Genomic DNA, 18,564 nt, shown 5'->3' with positions numbered 1-18,564 from the left:
TCGCTAGGACTTCATGTGTTCATTGCTACTATATAGACTATAATTAATTTTTGTATATTCATCTTGTGACCTATGACCTGATGAACTCATTTAGTTCCATTTTTTTAGATTCCTTAGGATTTTCAAAATCTCCATGGGGTTTTGGTAATTTATAGGTCATCAAATTTATAAACAGGGGCAATTTTCTTTTCAGTATCTTATGTTTAATTTTATTTCCTTTTTTTTGCCTTATCTTATTGTGCTCGCTAGGACTTCCAATATGATATTGAAAAGGAGTGGTAAGAGTGGATATTCTTGCCTTGTCCTGATCTCAAGGGTGAGGCACCTAGTCTTTCACACCATTATATTGTTAGCTGTTGAGTTTTTTGTAGATGTTACTTACCAAGTTGAGGAAGTTATCTTCTTATTTCTAGCTTGCTGAGAGTTATTGTCATGAATAAATGTTCAATTTTGCCAAGTTTCTTTTTTAAATTTTTTTTATTTTTAAAGATTTTATTTATTTATTTGATAGACAGAGATCACAAGTAGGGAGAGAGGCAGGCAGAGAGAGACAGAGAAGCAGGCTCCCTGCCGAGCAGAGAGCCCGATGTGGGGCTCGATCCCAGGACCCCGGGATCATGACCAGAGCCGAAGGCAGAAGCTTTAACCCACTGAGCCACCCAGGCGCCCCCAAGTTTCTTTTTTTTTAAATCAACTGATAAGATCATCAGCTTTCCTGTAAGTTTTGTTTTTTGTTTTTTTTTTGTAAATACTGGAAAAAGCTTAGAGACTTCCCTAGACTTCAGACTAGGGCCCTGGAACTCCATCACTATCACTGGTCTAGTCCAGCACTTCCCAGTGTGCCCCCAGAGAATGCAATTTGAGCACTACATTTGGCCAGACAAGCCCAATATAGCAAGTGCTGCTCACGGTATCCATTTCTAGAGGCTTATAACACTCATCAGCATAACCATGGCTCAGAGAAGCCCTGCAGCATAAGCTTCTATTACCTTTAGTGTGGAATTTCCCAAACTTGTTTAACAGAGCCCTTCTTAAACCCCCTTATGCTCTCATAGCCCTGTCTCTGAGACACAGGGAACCACTCGACTAATTGTCCCTTATTTTGCAGTTGATACAGAGGCTGAAAGAGAAGTGACCTGACCAAGGCTACAGACAGTGGCATCACACAGACACCTGGTCCTGGGTTTCCTGACCCCAGCCCACTGCTCCTGCTCCAGACCATGTTGCTTTGACATGCTAATAATCAGCTGATATTCTTGCAGCACCATACACCATCATGGGTTAAGGGTTATGTAACCGTGTCACCAACCTGGTCCCCTGGGAGGTTCTCAGGCCCCTAGTTTCCACTGAGCCTGGAGATGAGGGACTCAAGTCCAGGTAGTCTTAGTAGTGCCTGGGTGTGGGAGGGTATGTAATGCAGGTTAGGCTGATCATGCTGGTGTAGCTCCCTGATATGGTAATGAATGGTTCAGCGATGCACCCACAATCCAAACCGGGTCTAACAAGACTCCATCCCAGAAATATCATTAGAATTCCGGGGAAAAAATGGTTTTCCCATGAATGATGCTAAACTAGAAGAAACTGAACTAGAGCTGCCAAGAACCACCACACAGAAGCAGCTCCTTCAAAACAAAATTATAAAATGAAGGAGACAGGAGACCTTGGTTTATAACATGCCCGAGCCCAATCCAGTCCCACCTGAGGCAGAACCTACCTCCAGAAATGAAATGAGAGACCAACAAGTGACGGTTGCCTAAAACCAGTTTCATGGAATCCTGCCACTTGCCAACAGAATCCTGCCTAATTTGAGTGTGAAGCAGATGGCCCAGAATGTCATCACTAACCTGGCTTGGCAGACCCTCTTGATCAGGAGGTACCCCCAAGGTGCCACAGCAGAGAACAGTCTTTTCTGCCCACCTCATCCGTATCCCCTACCCACTCTCAGACTGACATTACCCCCACTTCCCACAGAAAGAACACAGGTAGCCAAAGGCAGCTTGGGCAATACTTGATATACATCATACATTTATTAGTGAATATCCCTCTGAAATCAGCAACAATATTAAAAAAAATAATGATTGCACTACTTGGTCAAGCAGAACTAGCAACTTTCATTTTAAAAAAAGTACAAATCTGTTAAAAATTTCAATCAGTATACACATATATATAATACAACATACTAGTTATGTTAAATGCTACAAACCAATGTGAATCCAATGGAATGGAAAAAACCACACATTTAAGCTTTAAGAACCATTTTTTTTCTCTATATATTAGCATTTTCTCAAATACATACATGGGAAAAATGAGGTAACTGTAAAATGTGCAAGGAACAGGGCCCCCCAAATTACATGTATTTTTATATATATATATGTAATTTTATATATATATATATGTGTGTGTGTGTGTGTGTATACACACACACATATACATAAAACACCTTTCTAACACAGAACACAGGTGCTGGGCCCAGCCAGGGCTGGGGGATGATGCCCACTGTCATGCCTAGGCCAGAAGTTGGTAAATAAAAGAGTAAACAATGACAAGCCCCCACCACAGGAAATCATTGGTAACATGGCATCTATAGCAAGGTCGGCAAATCACAAACATCCTAAATAATTGTTTTATAAATCTTTTTTTTAATGATTTTTTTTTTAAATGTGTTCCCCCCCCCCAGAGCTGCTCGTCAGAATGACTGCTGCAGCCAACGTACAACCCGTGAGCCTGTTTCCGCCCGCCCCAGGAACCTTGAGGATCTGGAAAACCTTTTGTCGGGGTGGGAAAGGGAGGGGGGGTTTGGAGAGGGTGGTTCTCTGTAAAACACATGGGGTTTCAACACTGCTATAAATATAGAAACATCACCTGGAGTTATATACAGTAAGACTTTGGGTTCTCCATGGGGGTGGGGCCAGGCTGATGGGGCCCCATGGCAGGCTGAGGGGAGGCAGGGAGCCAGGGCCGCTGCAGGGAGAACGAGGGTGGTTGGAGCATCCCTGAGGCAGCAGGCGCCAGGGGCTGCCTGCTAGGATGTGCCGGCCCCACACGCGGTTCGTTCGGGGCAGCAACCCCAGCTGGGGGTAGGACAGGAAAGGAATGGGACTAGGGAAAGAGAAGATGGGAGCTCAGCCAGACCCTACCGGGGACCTCCTCCAGACCTTGGAGGGCAGGGCTCAGGCTGGGAGGGGGCCCCTGGAGGTGGGGTCCACGCCCTCCCTGGTCCCTGTCCTCCTGGGACTTCCTTGGAGGAGACTTGCCCCGTCAGGTGGGAGACGGGCCCTGGCTGGAGGGAGAAATGCCCTGAAAAGCGTACGGTCCCGGTAGGCTCTGGGGACGTGTGCAGTACAGTGCATGGCAGTTATCAGCTGAGCACAGACCACCCCCCAACCCCAGCCCTGACTGCCAGCCGCCCAGCCCAGCCCCAGCCGCACACATGCATGCAGACCAGGCGGCACCACCAGACCATTCCCGGCCCCTGGGCGCTTGGTCCTGGTTGGTCCCTATATCCCCCATTAAACCAAAAGGAAACAAATTATTTAAAAATCCACACCCCCAAATCCTACACGCAATTTTGGGCCAAATGAATAAACAAAAACTGCTGCTCCTCACGTTCATGCAAAACAACAGAAAGGGGAGATTGGGCGTGTGTCTGGCTGCCGTCACTGCCAGGAAGGGGTGGCCGCCAGGAACACAGGAGGTCACGTCTCCCCTGCATAGCCCAGGCCCTCTCAGGTCACAAGCCACCCCAGCTCAGGGCCTGTCTCCCATCTGCTCAGGAGGCTGGCTCTGATACCCTCCAGCCTGGGGGTGAGCTGGAATGTTGTGACTGGGGGGAGGGTCCTTGAGGGAGCCAACCCTCACAGCAGCCTGGGTAGGGCTGGCTGCCTGAGTCTGGGGTGAAGGCAGGAGGACCCAGGCCTGGGGCTCAGGAAATGGCCTCATGCTACCCTCTGTCTGCACGCCTGTCAGTGTCACCCAGTCAGACAGCATACCATTTCAGTGCAAGAGACCAGGCAACCCAGGATGGAGCCCCCTTTGCCCATTCTAGGGCTGAGGATCTTCCCCAGCTGCACTCGGGGTTGGGGTGAGGGGATGGACTCCTGGCTCCCAGGGCTGGCAGGAAAAGGAGACAGACTTGAGGGCAAACAGGAGGGAGACTGAGTGAAGGAAACTCAGGCAGCTCCGTGGTGGGCAGAATGGCAGGCAGATTGGGGCAGGAGTCTTTGGAGCTTGGCAAATGCAGGGGCTTATTGCAGGGACTTCTCTCGGGGCTGACCTGGCACCAGCTCTGGAGATGCAGGCGGGAGTGACTGGGCAGGCCTGGGCCACTCCCTCCCCGTCCTCCCCAGGTCCCCCCAACCCAAGCTTCCAGAGCTTCGGGCAGGGTTATCCTGGGCGGCTGTGAGCCTCACTCAGCCTCCCTGGGCACCTCGGAGGCATCGGCCCGGCAAATGGGACACGTCCGGTTAGCCTGGGGGAGCAGCCACACATCAGGCTCCACTCTTGCCTGTCTCCCACCCCAGCTGGGTCTATTCTACCTCTGGGATCTGATCCCTGAACAGAGCCTGAACTTCTAGATGACGACAAGGGAAACCCTCCAACGTCCACCCCCCCGTCCCTTACCACATAATGAACATCTGGAATCTGGCCTGGGTTGCATTACCTTTAACCACTTGTCAACACACTTGGTGTGGAACTCATGGTTGCAGGGGAGGACTCGCAGCAGCTGCCGTGCCTCGAAGTCACTGAAGCAGACAACACACCTGGGAGGGGGCACAGAGCGTCACTGATGGCAGGGGGAGGCTCATCACATAGTACAAAACCCCCTGGAGAAAGGGGTCCCCTTGTAGTCTCCCTGTGCTCACAGAGGGGCAGGAGATAGGGGCACAGCACTCACAGCGTCTGCTCTGACTGATGGCTGTCTGGGTTAAAGCGGTACGATGGGAGCTGCTCGATGTCCGCTTTGGTGAGGCCTCGGGGCTTGGCATCTCCTAGCCGCTCTGCCAGGTTCAGGAGGGCCTGTAGCCAGGCAGGAAGGGAAGGTCATTAATGCTCAGGGCTGGAGGTCCCCCAGGCTCCCACCTCCCAGGACAGTGTTCCACGGGACCTCATAGTTCTCCATCTCCACGTCATCCACATCGAGATCCAGGCTGATGGTGGGCCCCATTGCTGTTGGTGACATTGGCAGCATCGAGCTAGGGGAGGGGGAGACAGGTATGGGGGGCCCAGGGTCAAGGTCAATAGGTGTAGGGGGTGCAGAGCTGCTCCCGACTCCCTCTGTGAAACAAAGCCCAGAGCTCTGCACCGTTCACACCAGGGACTCCAGCGTTTGTCCCAGGACATTGCAGGAGGGCCAGGAACCCAGTTGGTGAGTGTTGAGAATGTATGTGGTTTGGTGGAGATGCCAGATGGCTTCAGAGGCCCCAGGCACCCCATGGGACTTTGTCTGGGTCCAACAACTGGAGGCCCCAGGAGACCACAGCACCATGGCTCTGGGGCAGATGTACTGGTACTTACAGGAAGTAGGGCAGGAAGCTGGGATAATACGGTGGTGGGGGTGGCGGTGGGGGTGGTGGGGGCAGCGGCTGTTGCAGGCGGTATCTCTGAGTGCTCAGTCTCCGTGGCATCACGTGGGAATATGGCTACGAGAGGGGTGCCAGGTGCAGATCAGCCCAGTGGACCTGTCTCCTGATCACTCTAGAGTCTGGCTGGGGACGGTACTTACCACACCGAAGGACAGCTCCTGGTGCAGTGGATCGTGGGGCAGGTAGTGCAGGGGCACAGATGGGGACAGGGCTGGGCCTGGGGCAGAGGTGGAGTAGGTGAAGCTCCCCAAGGGGTGCTGGTCCCCCCGCAGGTCCACATCGTTGTCAAGCCGCTGCAGAGGCTGGAAGAAGCAGGGGGGGGGGCAGTGGGGGCGGTGGGCAGCCAGACTCGCTAACAAGGGAAGCCATGGCCCCCATGCCATCCCCTAGAGCATCAAACCCATTGCCCAGACTCACCATCCTCGGGTGCTGGGCCTGCAGCGATACAAACTGCCCAAGAGGTGCCATGTGGGCAGGCTGGGGGTGTGGGGCTGGCGGTGGGGGATGCAGGATGTAGTGGTCACTGGAGATGAGGTGAGGATAGGCCTGATAGGGCACGGGGAGCTGCTGCATGGTACACGCCTGGATCAGCTGCCAAGAGAGGGAGGGGGTAGGGGGCTGCAGAATGTTCTAGGCTCTGGGTTGCGCCTATGCCTGGGCCAAGGGCCAGGGGCCATTCCACCCATTGAGAGGTGACCTCACTGAAGCCTTCTGGCCCCTCCTACCCCTGCCAGAGGCCACCAAGGCAGGACACTACACTCTTTTAAGGCCCACAGTTACAATTCCAAACCATAAGGTAGGCACTGGGCGGGGAAGGTCCCTGAACCCTGAGGTGCTCTCTCACTATCTACAAATGTACACGTGCCTTTCTGGGCAGGGTGGAAGCCTGGAGCTGGGCAGGCGCTCTGATAGTGTGGATGGGTGTCATAAGCTCAGTTTGCTTTTGCTGCTGGCCTTGTCTGAGGCTTTGAAGTGGGGATGGAGCAGGAGGTGGAGGCACTCACTCACCGGGGGTGGGAGGCAGCAGAGGGGGTAGTGCTGCCCGCTGAACATCACGGAGCATGCTGGGAGCTGCTGGGCACTGCAGCCAGGGATGTGTTGGCTTGTAGGCAAGGGAAAGCCTTGGGTCGTCACTGTCGTGACTGTGTAGGACAAAGGGACAGGTCCCTGGTGCACCTGTGGGCAGAGAGAAACCCGGGAAGTGTAAGGAAGAAATAGCCATGCTGCTGCCCTCAAATGAGAAAGCCCTACTGGGCCACCTCCCTTCCCTTCTCTAGCTGGGGCCTACCTAGGTACCCACCTGCCAGTACTCCTTGTCCCAAGCCCTAGAGGGCAGAGAGAACCCTCTGGGAACCTGGGAGGGGCTTCCAACTCTACCACTCACCCACTGTGTAGTCCTAAGGAAGGCCCTTCCCTTCTCTGGGCCTTAATTTACCAACCTGTAAAACAGGGCTAATAACGATTCACTGAACATGCAATGAGTAAAGCAAGGGGAAATCAGGGTTCTGCTACCTCTGGTCCTCAGATAGGCTTGCCAGAGGCTGGTGGGGAGGGGCCAGCAGGGTGGGGAAACGGAGGTGATGGGCATTCTGCCTACCTGCTCGTGGAGATCAACCATGAACGGGCTCTGTTGGGAGGCTGGGTGCAGCATTCGGGGGCTCCTGCCGGCAGGAGCCGAGGCTCGGTGCTCCTCTACAGGGAGGTGTGGTGGTCGGGGTGGTGGCTGCTGGGAGGGTAAGCGCTCATCCTGGGCAGGCAGGCTGGCCAGGGGGCCCTCGCGGCTGGGGCTGCACCACAGAGAGGAGGCCCCAGTAGGACTGAGGGGAGCCACTCATTCAGAGAGCATGGAGAGAAGCCAAGGTCACTACCCACTAGGGAAGGAATACCGCTCAGGGCCCTGTGCCCTGCCACCCCTGGCCCCTATGCCCCAATCCAAGCTGACAGCGCTGGTACCAGGGGTTCTAAGCTCTGTAGGACTAGGAGGCTCCTTCCTACCTTCCCCGGAGCTGGCCCGGGGTAGTGCCAGGTCCTACAGAGAATCGCCGCTGACCCACAGGGGCAGAGGGTGGCCACCTAGTCACTGCCAGAGCCCATGGTCGCATCAGGGGTGGCAGAGGGGTGGAGGGGCTGGGCCAGGGCTCACAACCCTAGAAAGCAAACAGATAAACAAACTCAGGCACACAGAAGTCCAGTCACTTGCCCCATTAGGGATTGTGGAGACAGAATCAAACCTCAGCAGTCTGATTCTAAGGGCTACTGATGTCCACCACGCCACTGTACTCCATGCGCAGTGTGCACTCTGGGTCTGGCCTTCTTCTTGGGCACTGGGGATCCAGGATGACAGATCAGGGACAGGGAGCCCAGGTTTCAGTTTCCTGCTCTATGAAATGGAATCAAGTTCCCCTTCAGGGTTGTGGTGAGTTAAGAGGGCTGGCCAGCATGCTTCCAGGCCAGGTGGCTCCACTAAGGTTCCCTCAAGCTGGAGTCCCCAGGGCTCCCTGTTCTGGTGTGGTGGTCAATTACTTCAACCTCCAGGAAGCAGGGGGTCCCTGGGAGGGCACTCCAGCTTCCTCCATTCCATTGTGTTGGCTCTAGGGGGACTCCAATCAGGCCTTCTCTTTCCACTATTGCCAGGTAAGAGGTTCTGACCCAGTTCCCGCCCTCAGGGGTTCTCAATTCAAGTCAGCTTTCTTTCTTTCCATAACCAGTTGCCACAGTGCCTACCCACATGTGACTTCATCTACTCTTCAAGGTCCATTTCACAGACTAGAAAACTGAGGGTCAATGAGATTGAAAGAGACTTGCCCAAGTGTCCAAGCTGGGAGGTGAGCTGGCCACAAGCCTCTCAGGGCACCCTGCTGCTAGCAAGAAGGGGTCCAGCCCAAGCGCTCTGCAGGAGGTGATCAAGTGGCCACTGGTGGGTGGGTGCGTCTGGCATACAGCCAGGCCCTTGCTCTGGGGGCCTAACACAGCCCCCAAGTGGCGGTGGGGCTTGCTGAGAAAAAAAGGGAAGCGAGAACCTAAAGGAGGAAGTTGAGTGGGAATGGGGTGGGGCAGGTCTCCTCCCTTGGGTAGGAGTTGGGGGGTCCAGGTGGGATAAGCTGGTGGGACCATTTATTAACTCCAGAAGTTGGGATGAAGCCCTGGCGGAGAAAACTCTGGAACCTGTCAGGCCCTGCAAAGCTGAAGGGTGCACCAAATAGGACCAGCCCTTTGCTGTTCCTGCTACGGAGAGGCCTCCTCCATCCGCCCCTTCTCCATCTGACAGAACTCCTATGCATCTCTGACACCCAGCTTTCAGTGTTCCCTCCCTGCTGACACAGCTGGGGAGCCAGTACACCATACCCTCAATACCTCATTCCCTCCTGCCAGCAGTGGCAAGAACACCTCCTCTGTGCTCGGCTTTACAAGCCGGGGCCCTAACTCTCATAGCCAGCGTCCAGGGGAAGCTCTTCACTTGCTAGGACAGCACCTGGCCATGGCCACAGCCAGGCATGTAAGAGCTGGAATTCACATTTCTCCTGCCTAACCTGGGTTCTGGCACTTGGCAGAAGGGCAGGCAGAGCCCACTGACCAGCCTGTGTCCAGCAATGATGTGGTAAATGTACATTTGAGAGCTCATCACACAGTCTGGCAGGAGGGAAATTGGTGCCTATGATTAAAAATTGGGAGATTACATAAAAATCTGTTCCTTCCTGAGAGGAAAAAAGCAGAAAATCTGGTCCCTCTAGGCCCTCATTTTCTGCTTGGTTCCTCTCACTGGAGCGGGAGCTTTCTCTCCAGACCACCGAAAGCCCATTCTCTACCTGCCCACCGTAGGTGACTAGGTCTGTAACGCCTGGGGTGAGCTGAATGTACATCCTTCACACATGAGTACACCCAGTCTTCCTGATTCTTGCTGACAATCCAGCCTAGCAAAAAGGCCAAGACAGACTCCTAGTATACCCCTAAATATCTGAAATGAGAGACTCCTAGGCCTCTCCAGACCTTCTGGATCAGAATCTTTGGAGGGTTGGGGAACAAAGACATTGAGATATTTTACCAAATTCCCCAGCAGTTTCTATGGCACAGCCAGGTTTGGGCACCTCTGCTCTAACTGACCTCGGAGATCCTGGGAGCCGACAGTCCTGCTGATAAAGAATAGTAACAGTAATGACTATGACACTTCTCACATGCCATCCTGAGTCCTCATAGCAACCCTCAGATGTAAGGACACTGAGGCTCAGCGAGGTGAGGTCCAGAGTCTGTCAGCCAGAGCTGGAGTACACTGGGACATGGCCCAGGCAGCATCTTCAATGGCTCCAGGCTGCCTTGCTGAAGTCTGTGGGATGTGGATGGCATAGGGGCTCAGGCACATGGGAATCTGCTCTGGTCAGCCCCTTCAAAAACACCCGTTCCTCAGGAAAGGGAAGTGGCAAGGAGCTGAGAAACCAAACCAGCAGACCAAAGGGCCTCCCGCTGTAGATGACTGTGCCAAAGTTTTAAGTGTCAACCCTTGCATTCTTCTACACGATACCCCAACTCTGGCCACAGTCCTGGCTGAGGATTGGGCACATCACTTCCCCTCTCAGCCTCAGCTTCTTCACCTGTTAAGATGGAACAGCCAGATAACCACCTGCAAGTGGACTGGCAAGGACTGCGCAAAGGAAAGGTGATTTCTAAAGCGCATGCGTGAGTGATCACTATTAGAAATTAAGAGAGGCTAACCTCCACTCTCACCCTCACAAAAAGAAATCAGGTGCCACTTCAAGCTCTGGGAAATATGCCTCCCTAGGGGAAATCCCAGCTGGCAAGGGAAGGACCCCTGGTTCTTGGAAGTCCTACTAAGAACAGAGGTTATGCGGAAGGGACACACCCACTTCACAGTTGAGGAAACGGAGACCCAGAGAAAGGAAGTAACTTGTTCTAGCCCACAAAGCCAGAGAGACACAAAACTAGTTCGGCCTTGCTGGCCACCAAGGCCCAGATCCCCCCAACCCCTGACACTCTCATTAGCATCAGTAGCCCCCAAACCCACCTAATCCCAACTAATTTCAGTACCTAAAGGGGATCAAGAGTTTTCTGTTTTAGGCACTCACGACTAACTATTGTGGTGAATGAAGCAAGTTGAGACCCAGAGTTGGAGGAAGCAACTTGCTCAAGGTCAAACTGCAAGGGTGGCCAGGTGACCACCCCCAATTTCTGTCTTTTCATAGTCCTTGGTGCTGCACTTTCAATGAGGTGTGGATAAATGGGTCTGCAGGGTCCCATCCCTAAACCCAATCTTGCCTGAAGCAGGCACCACATTTGCAGCCACCTCTTTCCCCAGGAGGCAGCCAACTCCCTACTTCCAGTGCCCCATGCAGCTATTCCAGTCCAAGTCTAGGAAACCCCTGCCAAGTCATTTGCCCTGGGGATGTCTGCCTGAGAGTCGGTGTAGATTTAAGCAGGATGAGAAGCCCCCTTCCCCGCCAGGGGCAGGCTAAGCCACTACTGCCTGGTAGGCAAGCAGAGCTCTCCGAACGTGTGCTGCCTGGAGGAAGCTGAGAGTAGGACCATCAGCCTCAGAGCTAGGAGTCCTTGGATAGCCCAAGTTCCCTAGGTGACCTTGGTCAAGGAAATCTCTCTGCTTCTGTAAGCCTCAGTTGTCACAGCTGTGAAATGGGGGTGGAAATCTCTCCTTCCTAGAACGCCTAAATAAAGCCAAAAGAAACAAGACGCAAGAAACCAGGTGGTCACATTAGCGGGGGAGGAAACCAGTGTTCCTGAAGGACCTGCCCCTCCTCAACGCGGGCCAGGCGCAGGGGCTCCGGGGAGCTTCCTTAGCCACCCCTCCCCGGGGATGGGGGGCCAAGGTACAGACACCCGCCCAGCGAGGAGACCCCCAACGTCCCCCCTCACTCATTTGTGCCGCGCTCGGAAGGACATGGGGGGCGGGAGGCCGGACTGCGGCGTTGGGGCCAGAGCGCTGTGACTTTAAGAGCCGAGGTTCCCGGACCATGTGCTCGGCGTGAGACAAAAGCAACAACAAAGGAAGTGGCGGCGGCAGGGGGAGGGGGCGGCTCCTTCCTTTCCAACCGCAGCACTCAGCCTCCGCAGCACTCAGCCTCCAGAGAAGGGAGGCTCGACCGGCCTTGGGGGCTGGGAGGGGGTGATCCTCCTTGATTCTAGAGGTCTCCTTATCCCCTCTGGACCGCCCGTGATTAACCCCTGCGGAGCCAGCTAGATCACAGCCCCCAATCCCAGGGGAGAGGGACAGGAGTTCCAGGGATGCGGAAATAGGGAGTTGGGACTCTGGCCCCTACTCACCTTGGGCCGCCAGGCCACACGTTGGCTCCTTTGTTCCCGATCTAGGACGGCCAAGCTGGACAGAGGGGAGGGGGGCTGCCTGGACCCTTTAAGAGCCCCCGCCCTGCGGAACAATGTGCTCCCCTCCCCACCCCACCCCCGGTCCGGGGGCAGTCCAGCTCCTTCCGGGGCTCTCTCTTTGTTGTCGGTCCGCCGGCGTCTGCCTCGCGAGGCCCACGCGCGGTCTGCCTCTCAGCCCAGGCCCTCCGGGAGCGGGAGGCGGCGCAGGACGCAACCGGGTTTGCGCAGCTGCAGGCGGCTGGCCCTTTAAGAACTGTCCGCGGCGGCAGCGGAATGTAACAAACCCCACATTTGATTCACAACATTCGAAGCGGCGGGGTCGCGCGCCGGGCGGGAGGGGGGCTCGCGGGGGCGCGCCGGGAGGTTCCGGCAAACAGTAGCCGGCTGCTGCCCGCGGCAGCCCAGCCAAGAGCTCCGCCCCGCGGGGGCTATGAGAGCCAATCGCTCGCCGCAACTCGGCACGTGATTAATGGGACGCCATCTTGAAAGGCAGATTTTCTTAAAACCTCCTCCTTGCCCCCACCTTCGCACTTAAAGTGACCGCCCTCATCACAAGCAGGGGGCGGGGCCACATGGCCTGAGCTAAAGATGGGAGACCCCGGGGTGGGCGAGGCCAACCAGCTGCAACTCGAACTTGCTATGCAAACTCGTGAACCACGCGCGCCTCTGAGGCTCAGTTTCCCTGCCGGAGAAATGGGTCCCCCTAGAGGAGCCGCAGCCCGGACTTACTGTGTCATGGTCTTCTCTTCGGGGACGGGGCGCTTCCTGGGATACTGAAGTGCAATGGGACTGACCTTCGACGAGGCAGGAGGGGCCTCTTAAGCCAGCCCAACTGGGTTAGGAAGGCTCTAACAGCCTTGGGTCGGCAACCTCCCCGGAGATGACGTCAGCCCCAAGAGCTACCGCGCCGCGATGACATCATGGCCTGGCCGCCCTGCATCTTCTTGTTTATACTACGCGGCAGCTTTAAAAAGCTGGGACACCTGGGTTGCCCAACGGACCAATAGCGGGTGACCCATACAAACGAGCTAACGCCTGCGGTGCAAGGGGATTGGTCCTGCGTGCGCCGACGCCACAGAGACACTTAACCGCCCCGCCCCCGGCGTGGCCCGGGAAAGGGACGGGGAACAGTTTGAAGCATGAGCTGCTGTAGTCTGGCGCTCCGGTAGCAGTCGGCGCGTGGCCGGGAGAGCTTGGTCTCTTCCATAGAGGGCTCCCTGCTTAAGGGTTTTGGAAAACTAAGCCCAAATAAGTCTTCAGTTTCCTACTGTACTCCTCCCAGCGGCGATGAGAAGGAAGGACTGCTACAGGATTTTACAGATGGGTCAGGAGGGTCAAGGGGGGCGTTACCCACTCACTCCAACTCACACAGCTATGAAGGGTGGCGGAATAGGTATTTGAACCGAAACCACAGCCGAGCTCATTCTCCTCTGCCTTAATACAGGGGCAACATTATACAAAGTATTGGTATTACCTCCAATACATAAAGTGTGGGAATTACCTCCACATCGATTATTTAAGAAAAAAAAATCAGTAATGCTTTAAATATCCAAGAGCTGGGCATAGGCTGAAAAGAATCATGTGCATATGATCAATAACCGGACTGCTCCGCGTGGGGCTGCACTGACATAGGGCTACCCACTAAACAAGATGCCAATGCAAAATGTTAACATTTATTAAAGCCTGTGTGTAGAGCTACTGAGGGTGGGGTGGTGTCATATTCTATGCTGCTTTGGTGTACTTCATAACCCCAAATTTAAAAATAAAAATGGAAAGCAATTTGCTTGAACAGGGTGTTACAATGTATCCATCTTCCTGAAAACTGGATATATTTCTGCACAGAATACTTCTGGAAGATACAGGAAACAACTGTCCTCAGGGAGAACTGGAAGAGAGTATGGGATCCGGAGGATAAGACTTTTTATTGTATATGCTTATGTACATTTGCTCTTAAAAAACAACAACAACAACAACAAAAAACTACACAGGGGTGCCTGGGTGGCACAGTCGGTTAAACCTCCAATTCTTGGTTTCAGCTCAGGTAGTGATCTCAGGGTGGGGAGACTGAGCCCTGTGTTCGGCTTGGTGCTCAGCATGGAGTTTAAGACTCTCTCCTGGTTCAGGTCATGATCCCAGAGTTCTGGGATTGAGTGACACGTCCCTTGCTTGTTCCTTCTCTCTCTCAAATAAAATCTTTTTTAAAAAATTAAATTTTTAAAAATTACTGTGAAAGAGTATTTTTTTTAATCTTCTAAGCCATAAAAACTTCTGTTCCCTTAAAGTAAGAAATCCAGAAATCCCCCTTCAGGAAAGTTATCCAGTGGAAACAACCCAGAAGTCTGGGGAACAGAGATACTTATTCAAGTTTTGTTTAGATCAGCCACAATCTATTTTTGCACAGTGGATGTGCAGCCAGCAATGCAATGACTGAAGATGGTTCCCAGGGGCACGTTGCAGATATCTAAGCACGGGAGAGCAAGTTCATGATGCAGTACTGTCGATGTTATCTGCCCAACTCTAACCATGCTTTTAATTATGTGTGCATGAGAATGAATGGGGGTGTAGAGGAGATGCCTTTCTCTAAGCAACTCCTTTTCATCAACTCTCCCTTCTCCTATATCCCTTCTGACCTTTTATTTCTCCCCATTATGTAAAAGCAACTAGAAAATCCTCCCCTCATTGGAAGATGCCACATTGTTAAGACCACCCCCTGCTTGCCTGTGTAGGGACAGAACCTGCAGTGGCTCCCTACTGCCTGCCCCTGGTGCTGTCCTTAACCAGCTTCCCCTAGCCTTTCAGGCTCACCTCTCCCCAGTTCTCCCACAGCCACGATGGAGCACCTACTGGCCTTCCCTGCCTGCTATCTTCCTGCCTGTGCTTAGCTGGACTGCCTCCCTCAGATGCCCTCTCTCTCCCTTGCTACCAATCTATTTCTCCTCTCTGTCCTTCAGGGCTCTGTTCTCATCTCACCTCTTATAGGAAGCTCTGGGGTCTCCAGCATGTACTGAACCTCCCCCATCTCTGAACTCAGGGCTAGACGTACCCCAGTCTTCACTTCATATCATCTGATTTGCACATAGCCCTGTCACGGTCACTTCACTTCATGTCTCACTCCATAACCCCCAGCTGGCCTAAGGGAATTCATCATCTTTAAGTGCACTATCATCTAGCCTTCACCAGAAGGGCTCAGTTTATGGGTGAGGATATGAGACTCAAGGAAAGAAGTGACTTGCCCAAGAGTGACTTGCCGGAAAGAGACTACCTTACCACTCCTGCACCCTCAGAACACAATTCTTCAGCCACAATCAAGCCAGGTACTTTGAAGCCACCAAAACTGACTGTACAACTCTAATTAAAACCTCCCCACCACCTTATAACTCCAGCAGAACCCTGCTCAGCCTTTGGGGTTCAGCTCCAAGACTGCCTCTGCGAGGCCTCCCTGACCTGTTTTCTGCAGTCAGCTGCCCTGGCTTCCTTAATGCACAGCACAGCTGTTCCCACACTGCACCAGGATGGCAGAAAAACCGTCTCCATGGGGCTGCTCCCCCACCCCAGCAGGTGCTGGCTCACACTGGGCAGCAGATGCTTAAGGAAGGGGCTCGGAGTTTGACTCTCACCTCTGATGCTACAGGGCTGGGAAAACCCTGCTCTGTCCTTTCTCACGCATGACCTTCTGGCTTACTCCCCTGGGAGGCCCTAAGCAAGCACCCACAGACCCCCAGGGTGCCCCCAGGGCCAGAGGCCAGTAACACTTTTCCTCCTGATCTGAAAAACCTTCCTGGGCACATGCAGAATCACCCTGGAGCAAGTGGGCAGGAGGCTCAATTTTACCAGATTCCCAGAGAAGCCAGAAGTCTGGGCTTTCCGGTGAAATCCCCTCAGGTTTACCTACAGGTCTGCTTGGGAACCCCAACGTGGTGATATGGCCTGCACATGTACTGTGTGCCCCACTCGCATCCACCCTACTCCACCCCTGCCACTTGAAGACAGGTTTCTACTCACTCCTGACACCTGGAGCCTGTTTTCATCTCCCAGGAAATGGAAAGTGGTTCAGGAAGTGCCTCTCCTTGCCTCAGATCCCGGAAGTGTGGCCCAGTGGGTTCCGGAGGCCACAGGAGGGGGCGGCTCATTCTTAACGCAAGCATGTGCAGTGAGGTTCTGTGGAGAAATTCGGGTTCTAGGGTTTCCTGCACAATCTAAGGAAGTCCCATCCTGATCAACTCACTGGTCCTCCCGAAGACCAAAGAGCTAGGTGCCAGGATTTTGCAGATGAAGAAATGGGTGAGGAGGGGGATGACTTAGCCATCAAGGGGCAAACCTGGGATCACATTCTAATCTCACATTAAGTTTGGTTCATGCAATACAAATGTCAAAACAGAGTCCCCAAGCGTTGCTCAATAATAAAAAGCACAGATATACCAAGGCAAAAATAGACCATGGAGGCTCAAGGACTTGTGCATGAGCAGCAGAGGATTCAAATCCCAGTCCCTCCAAGGCAAAGCCCTGGATGTTACATTCCAGCTTCCACCCACAAGCCTCCTCTTCAGATGGGAGGGATTCCACTTTGGCAGAAAGGGGGGTGGTCATGGATTCCTGCTGGGGCCCTGCCCTTCCTAAGAACTTGGACAGCTGGTTGCCTCCATTTTTCCCTCAGGGTCAGAAAGCACCCCACTCCTTTCTTCTAAGACTCCTCAACTTCTACAGATGCAGGGCCCAGTAGCCTGTGGAGCAGAGATTAAGGGATCACCCAGGGTCACACAGCACAGCCTGGTAGAGCCAGCCTGGGACAAAGACCTCCTAGCTACCACTGAACATTGTGGACCTGAGCCCAGAGCCTCACACACCCCAAACTGGGGGTTGATGGCCTCCCTGCCAAGTCCTCTCTGCTCGGGACACGCCTGAACACACCACCTTCACATGTGAGCTCCAAGCTTTGGCTCCCCTAAGAAGTGGCTGTTTGTGCATATGGGGGTAGGGCAGGGCGTCCATTAAGGTGTTCAAGGGCCTGGGGCTCAGGTCAGGGGTACTTTTAGTTCTAAGTTGGGTCAGTTATTTGGCTTTTCTCTACCTTAGTCTTATCTGTAAAATCAAGACAATAACACTAGTGACACATGATATTTACTGAGCACTTAGTGTGCACCACTATTATTCATCTCCTATAGGCTACTGAGGACAGGCACACACTGATGGTTAAATACAGAGCCTCTGGTCAGCCTGTCTGAGCTTGGAGCCTGGCTCTGCCCCTTATTAGCTATGTCATTTTGAGGAAGTCACCACGTTTTTACAGCTCAGTTTGGCCAGGGGTAAAACGGAGGGGACAGTACCTACCTCAGTGGGTCAACAGTTTCTCCCACTATGTGTGCATCTTTGACGGACCTACCCAACTTTCTGAGTCTGGGTCTGCACCTGAGTGTGTGAGTTTTGTGGGCACGGTGTTGGAAGGGGTTCCCCTTTCTGATTCCCTCCCCCCTGCAGCTCTGGCCGCTGTAACTCCCTGGGTCTGCAGAGGTGGGAGCAGGTACTATCACATCATCCAGAGATGAAAACCGGGGGCATGCAGGAGTGTGGGGCCTGGCAGACCCAAGGAGATGAGTTCAACTGGACTCCCCACTTTCTCTCCATGTAAGTTTCTCTCCTGAGGGCCAGGCTTCCTACCCCGTCCTGTTCATACCACCGCCCTGAACCCCGACAGCCCCTCAGTTCGAGTCTAGAGATCCTTAGGCAACGGAAGCTGTGTGACCTTGCATAAGACACACACCCTCTCTGGACCGCCCCCCCCCACCCGCCCCCGCATTCTGCCATTCTGAAAGCTGTATCGACGGCGCTGGGGTGTGGTGGCCTGTTCCTCGGACCCGCAGAGGCTCCAGGGCAAGGCTCGGGAAGCTCTGGCTCCCCAGCGGCTGGCACAAGGAGCGCTGGTAAAATGTTTGGAAGGACGTTACGAAGCCGGAGGACTGCGGCGCCACTTTAGTTCCTGTTCCCTGACAACAGGGCCCCGGCGGGAGCCGGAACCCGCGCGGGGTGGGGGTGGGGGTGGGGGGGGTGTCGGTCGGGTCACGTGCGGGGCGCAGGGCACTCTGGGACTCGTAGTTCGTGGGGGGCTGTCCCCAAACTGGGGCACTAGGACCTAGCAGGCGGGCGGACACACTGGTGAGCGGAGCACCTCCGGCTCCCGGTCCCGGGACAGCGAGCTCAGCACTGCAGACGTAGGCAGAGGCCTCGCTGGAAGTCCCTGAGCTACTCTGTCAGCCCGCGACCGCCCCCTATCGCTCCGTCCTCGCTGGCCTCGAGCCTGAGGCGCATGGCGCAGGGTCCCAGCCAGGCGTTACCTGGGACCGCGGCTGGGCTCCACCCCAACCGGGCGGCCGGCGAGTCGCTCCCGCTGCAGCCCGGGGTCCGGGTCCCGCTGCGGCCTGAGCGCCGCCTGCCGCGGCCCCCCCTCTGGCTCCGTGCAGTGGAACCGTCCGCAGACCTCACCACCCGGGCGCGCGGCCTACGGCGGCTGCGCAGCTTCACCCCCAATCCTGTGCGCGTGTGGAACTACCTGGACTGCACCAAGTGCACAATAGCGGAGGGTGGAGGAGGCGGGGCGCCTCTAGGCCACGCCCCTCAGAGTGCGGCGGCAAAGGGCGTG

General features: G+C 54.5%; 1 protein-coding gene across 8 annotated transcripts; it reads right to left on the bottom strand.

The window, feature by feature from the left end:
- Positions 1 to 1,997: 1,997 nt before the first annotated feature.
- RNF44 (ring finger protein 44) lies at positions 1,998 to 18,311 on the bottom strand. Of its 8 annotated transcripts, none has more exons than XM_044229029.1 (12): positions 12,660 to 12,926; positions 9,625 to 9,712; positions 7,578 to 7,729; positions 7,180 to 7,399; positions 6,591 to 6,758; positions 6,000 to 6,173; positions 5,723 to 5,884; positions 5,515 to 5,639; positions 5,105 to 5,192; positions 4,895 to 5,016; positions 4,661 to 4,760; positions 1,998 to 4,468 (listed from the first exon to the last, which is right to left on the bottom strand). In XM_044229029.1, the coding sequence occupies exons 3-12, from the start codon at positions 7,682 to 7,684 to the stop codon at positions 4,406 to 4,408; spliced, it is 1,329 nt and encodes a 442-aa protein (XP_044084964.1). In that variant the 5' UTR covers positions 7,685 to 7,729; positions 9,625 to 9,712; positions 12,660 to 12,926; the 3' UTR covers positions 1,998 to 4,405. The 8 variants fall into 8 exon arrangements, with proteins under 8 accessions (XP_044084964.1, XP_044084973.1, XP_044084983.1 ...); XM_044229038.1 differs by lacking the exon at positions 12,660 to 12,926 and adding an exon at positions 11,871 to 12,255; XM_044229048.1 differs by lacking the exons at positions 9,625 to 9,712; positions 12,660 to 12,926 and adding an exon at positions 18,260 to 18,311.
- Positions 18,312 to 18,564: the final 253 nt, after the last annotated feature.

The sequence above is a fragment of the Neovison vison genome, chromosome 1 (genome assembly GCF_020171115.1).
Source record: "Neovison vison isolate M4711 chromosome 1, ASM_NN_V1, whole genome shotgun sequence".
NCBI classification, from domain to species: Eukaryota; Metazoa; Chordata; class Mammalia; order Carnivora; family Mustelidae; genus Neogale; species Neogale vison.
The sequence above is the reverse complement of the archived record's forward strand: the minus strand, read 5'-3'. Positions and strand labels throughout refer to the sequence as shown.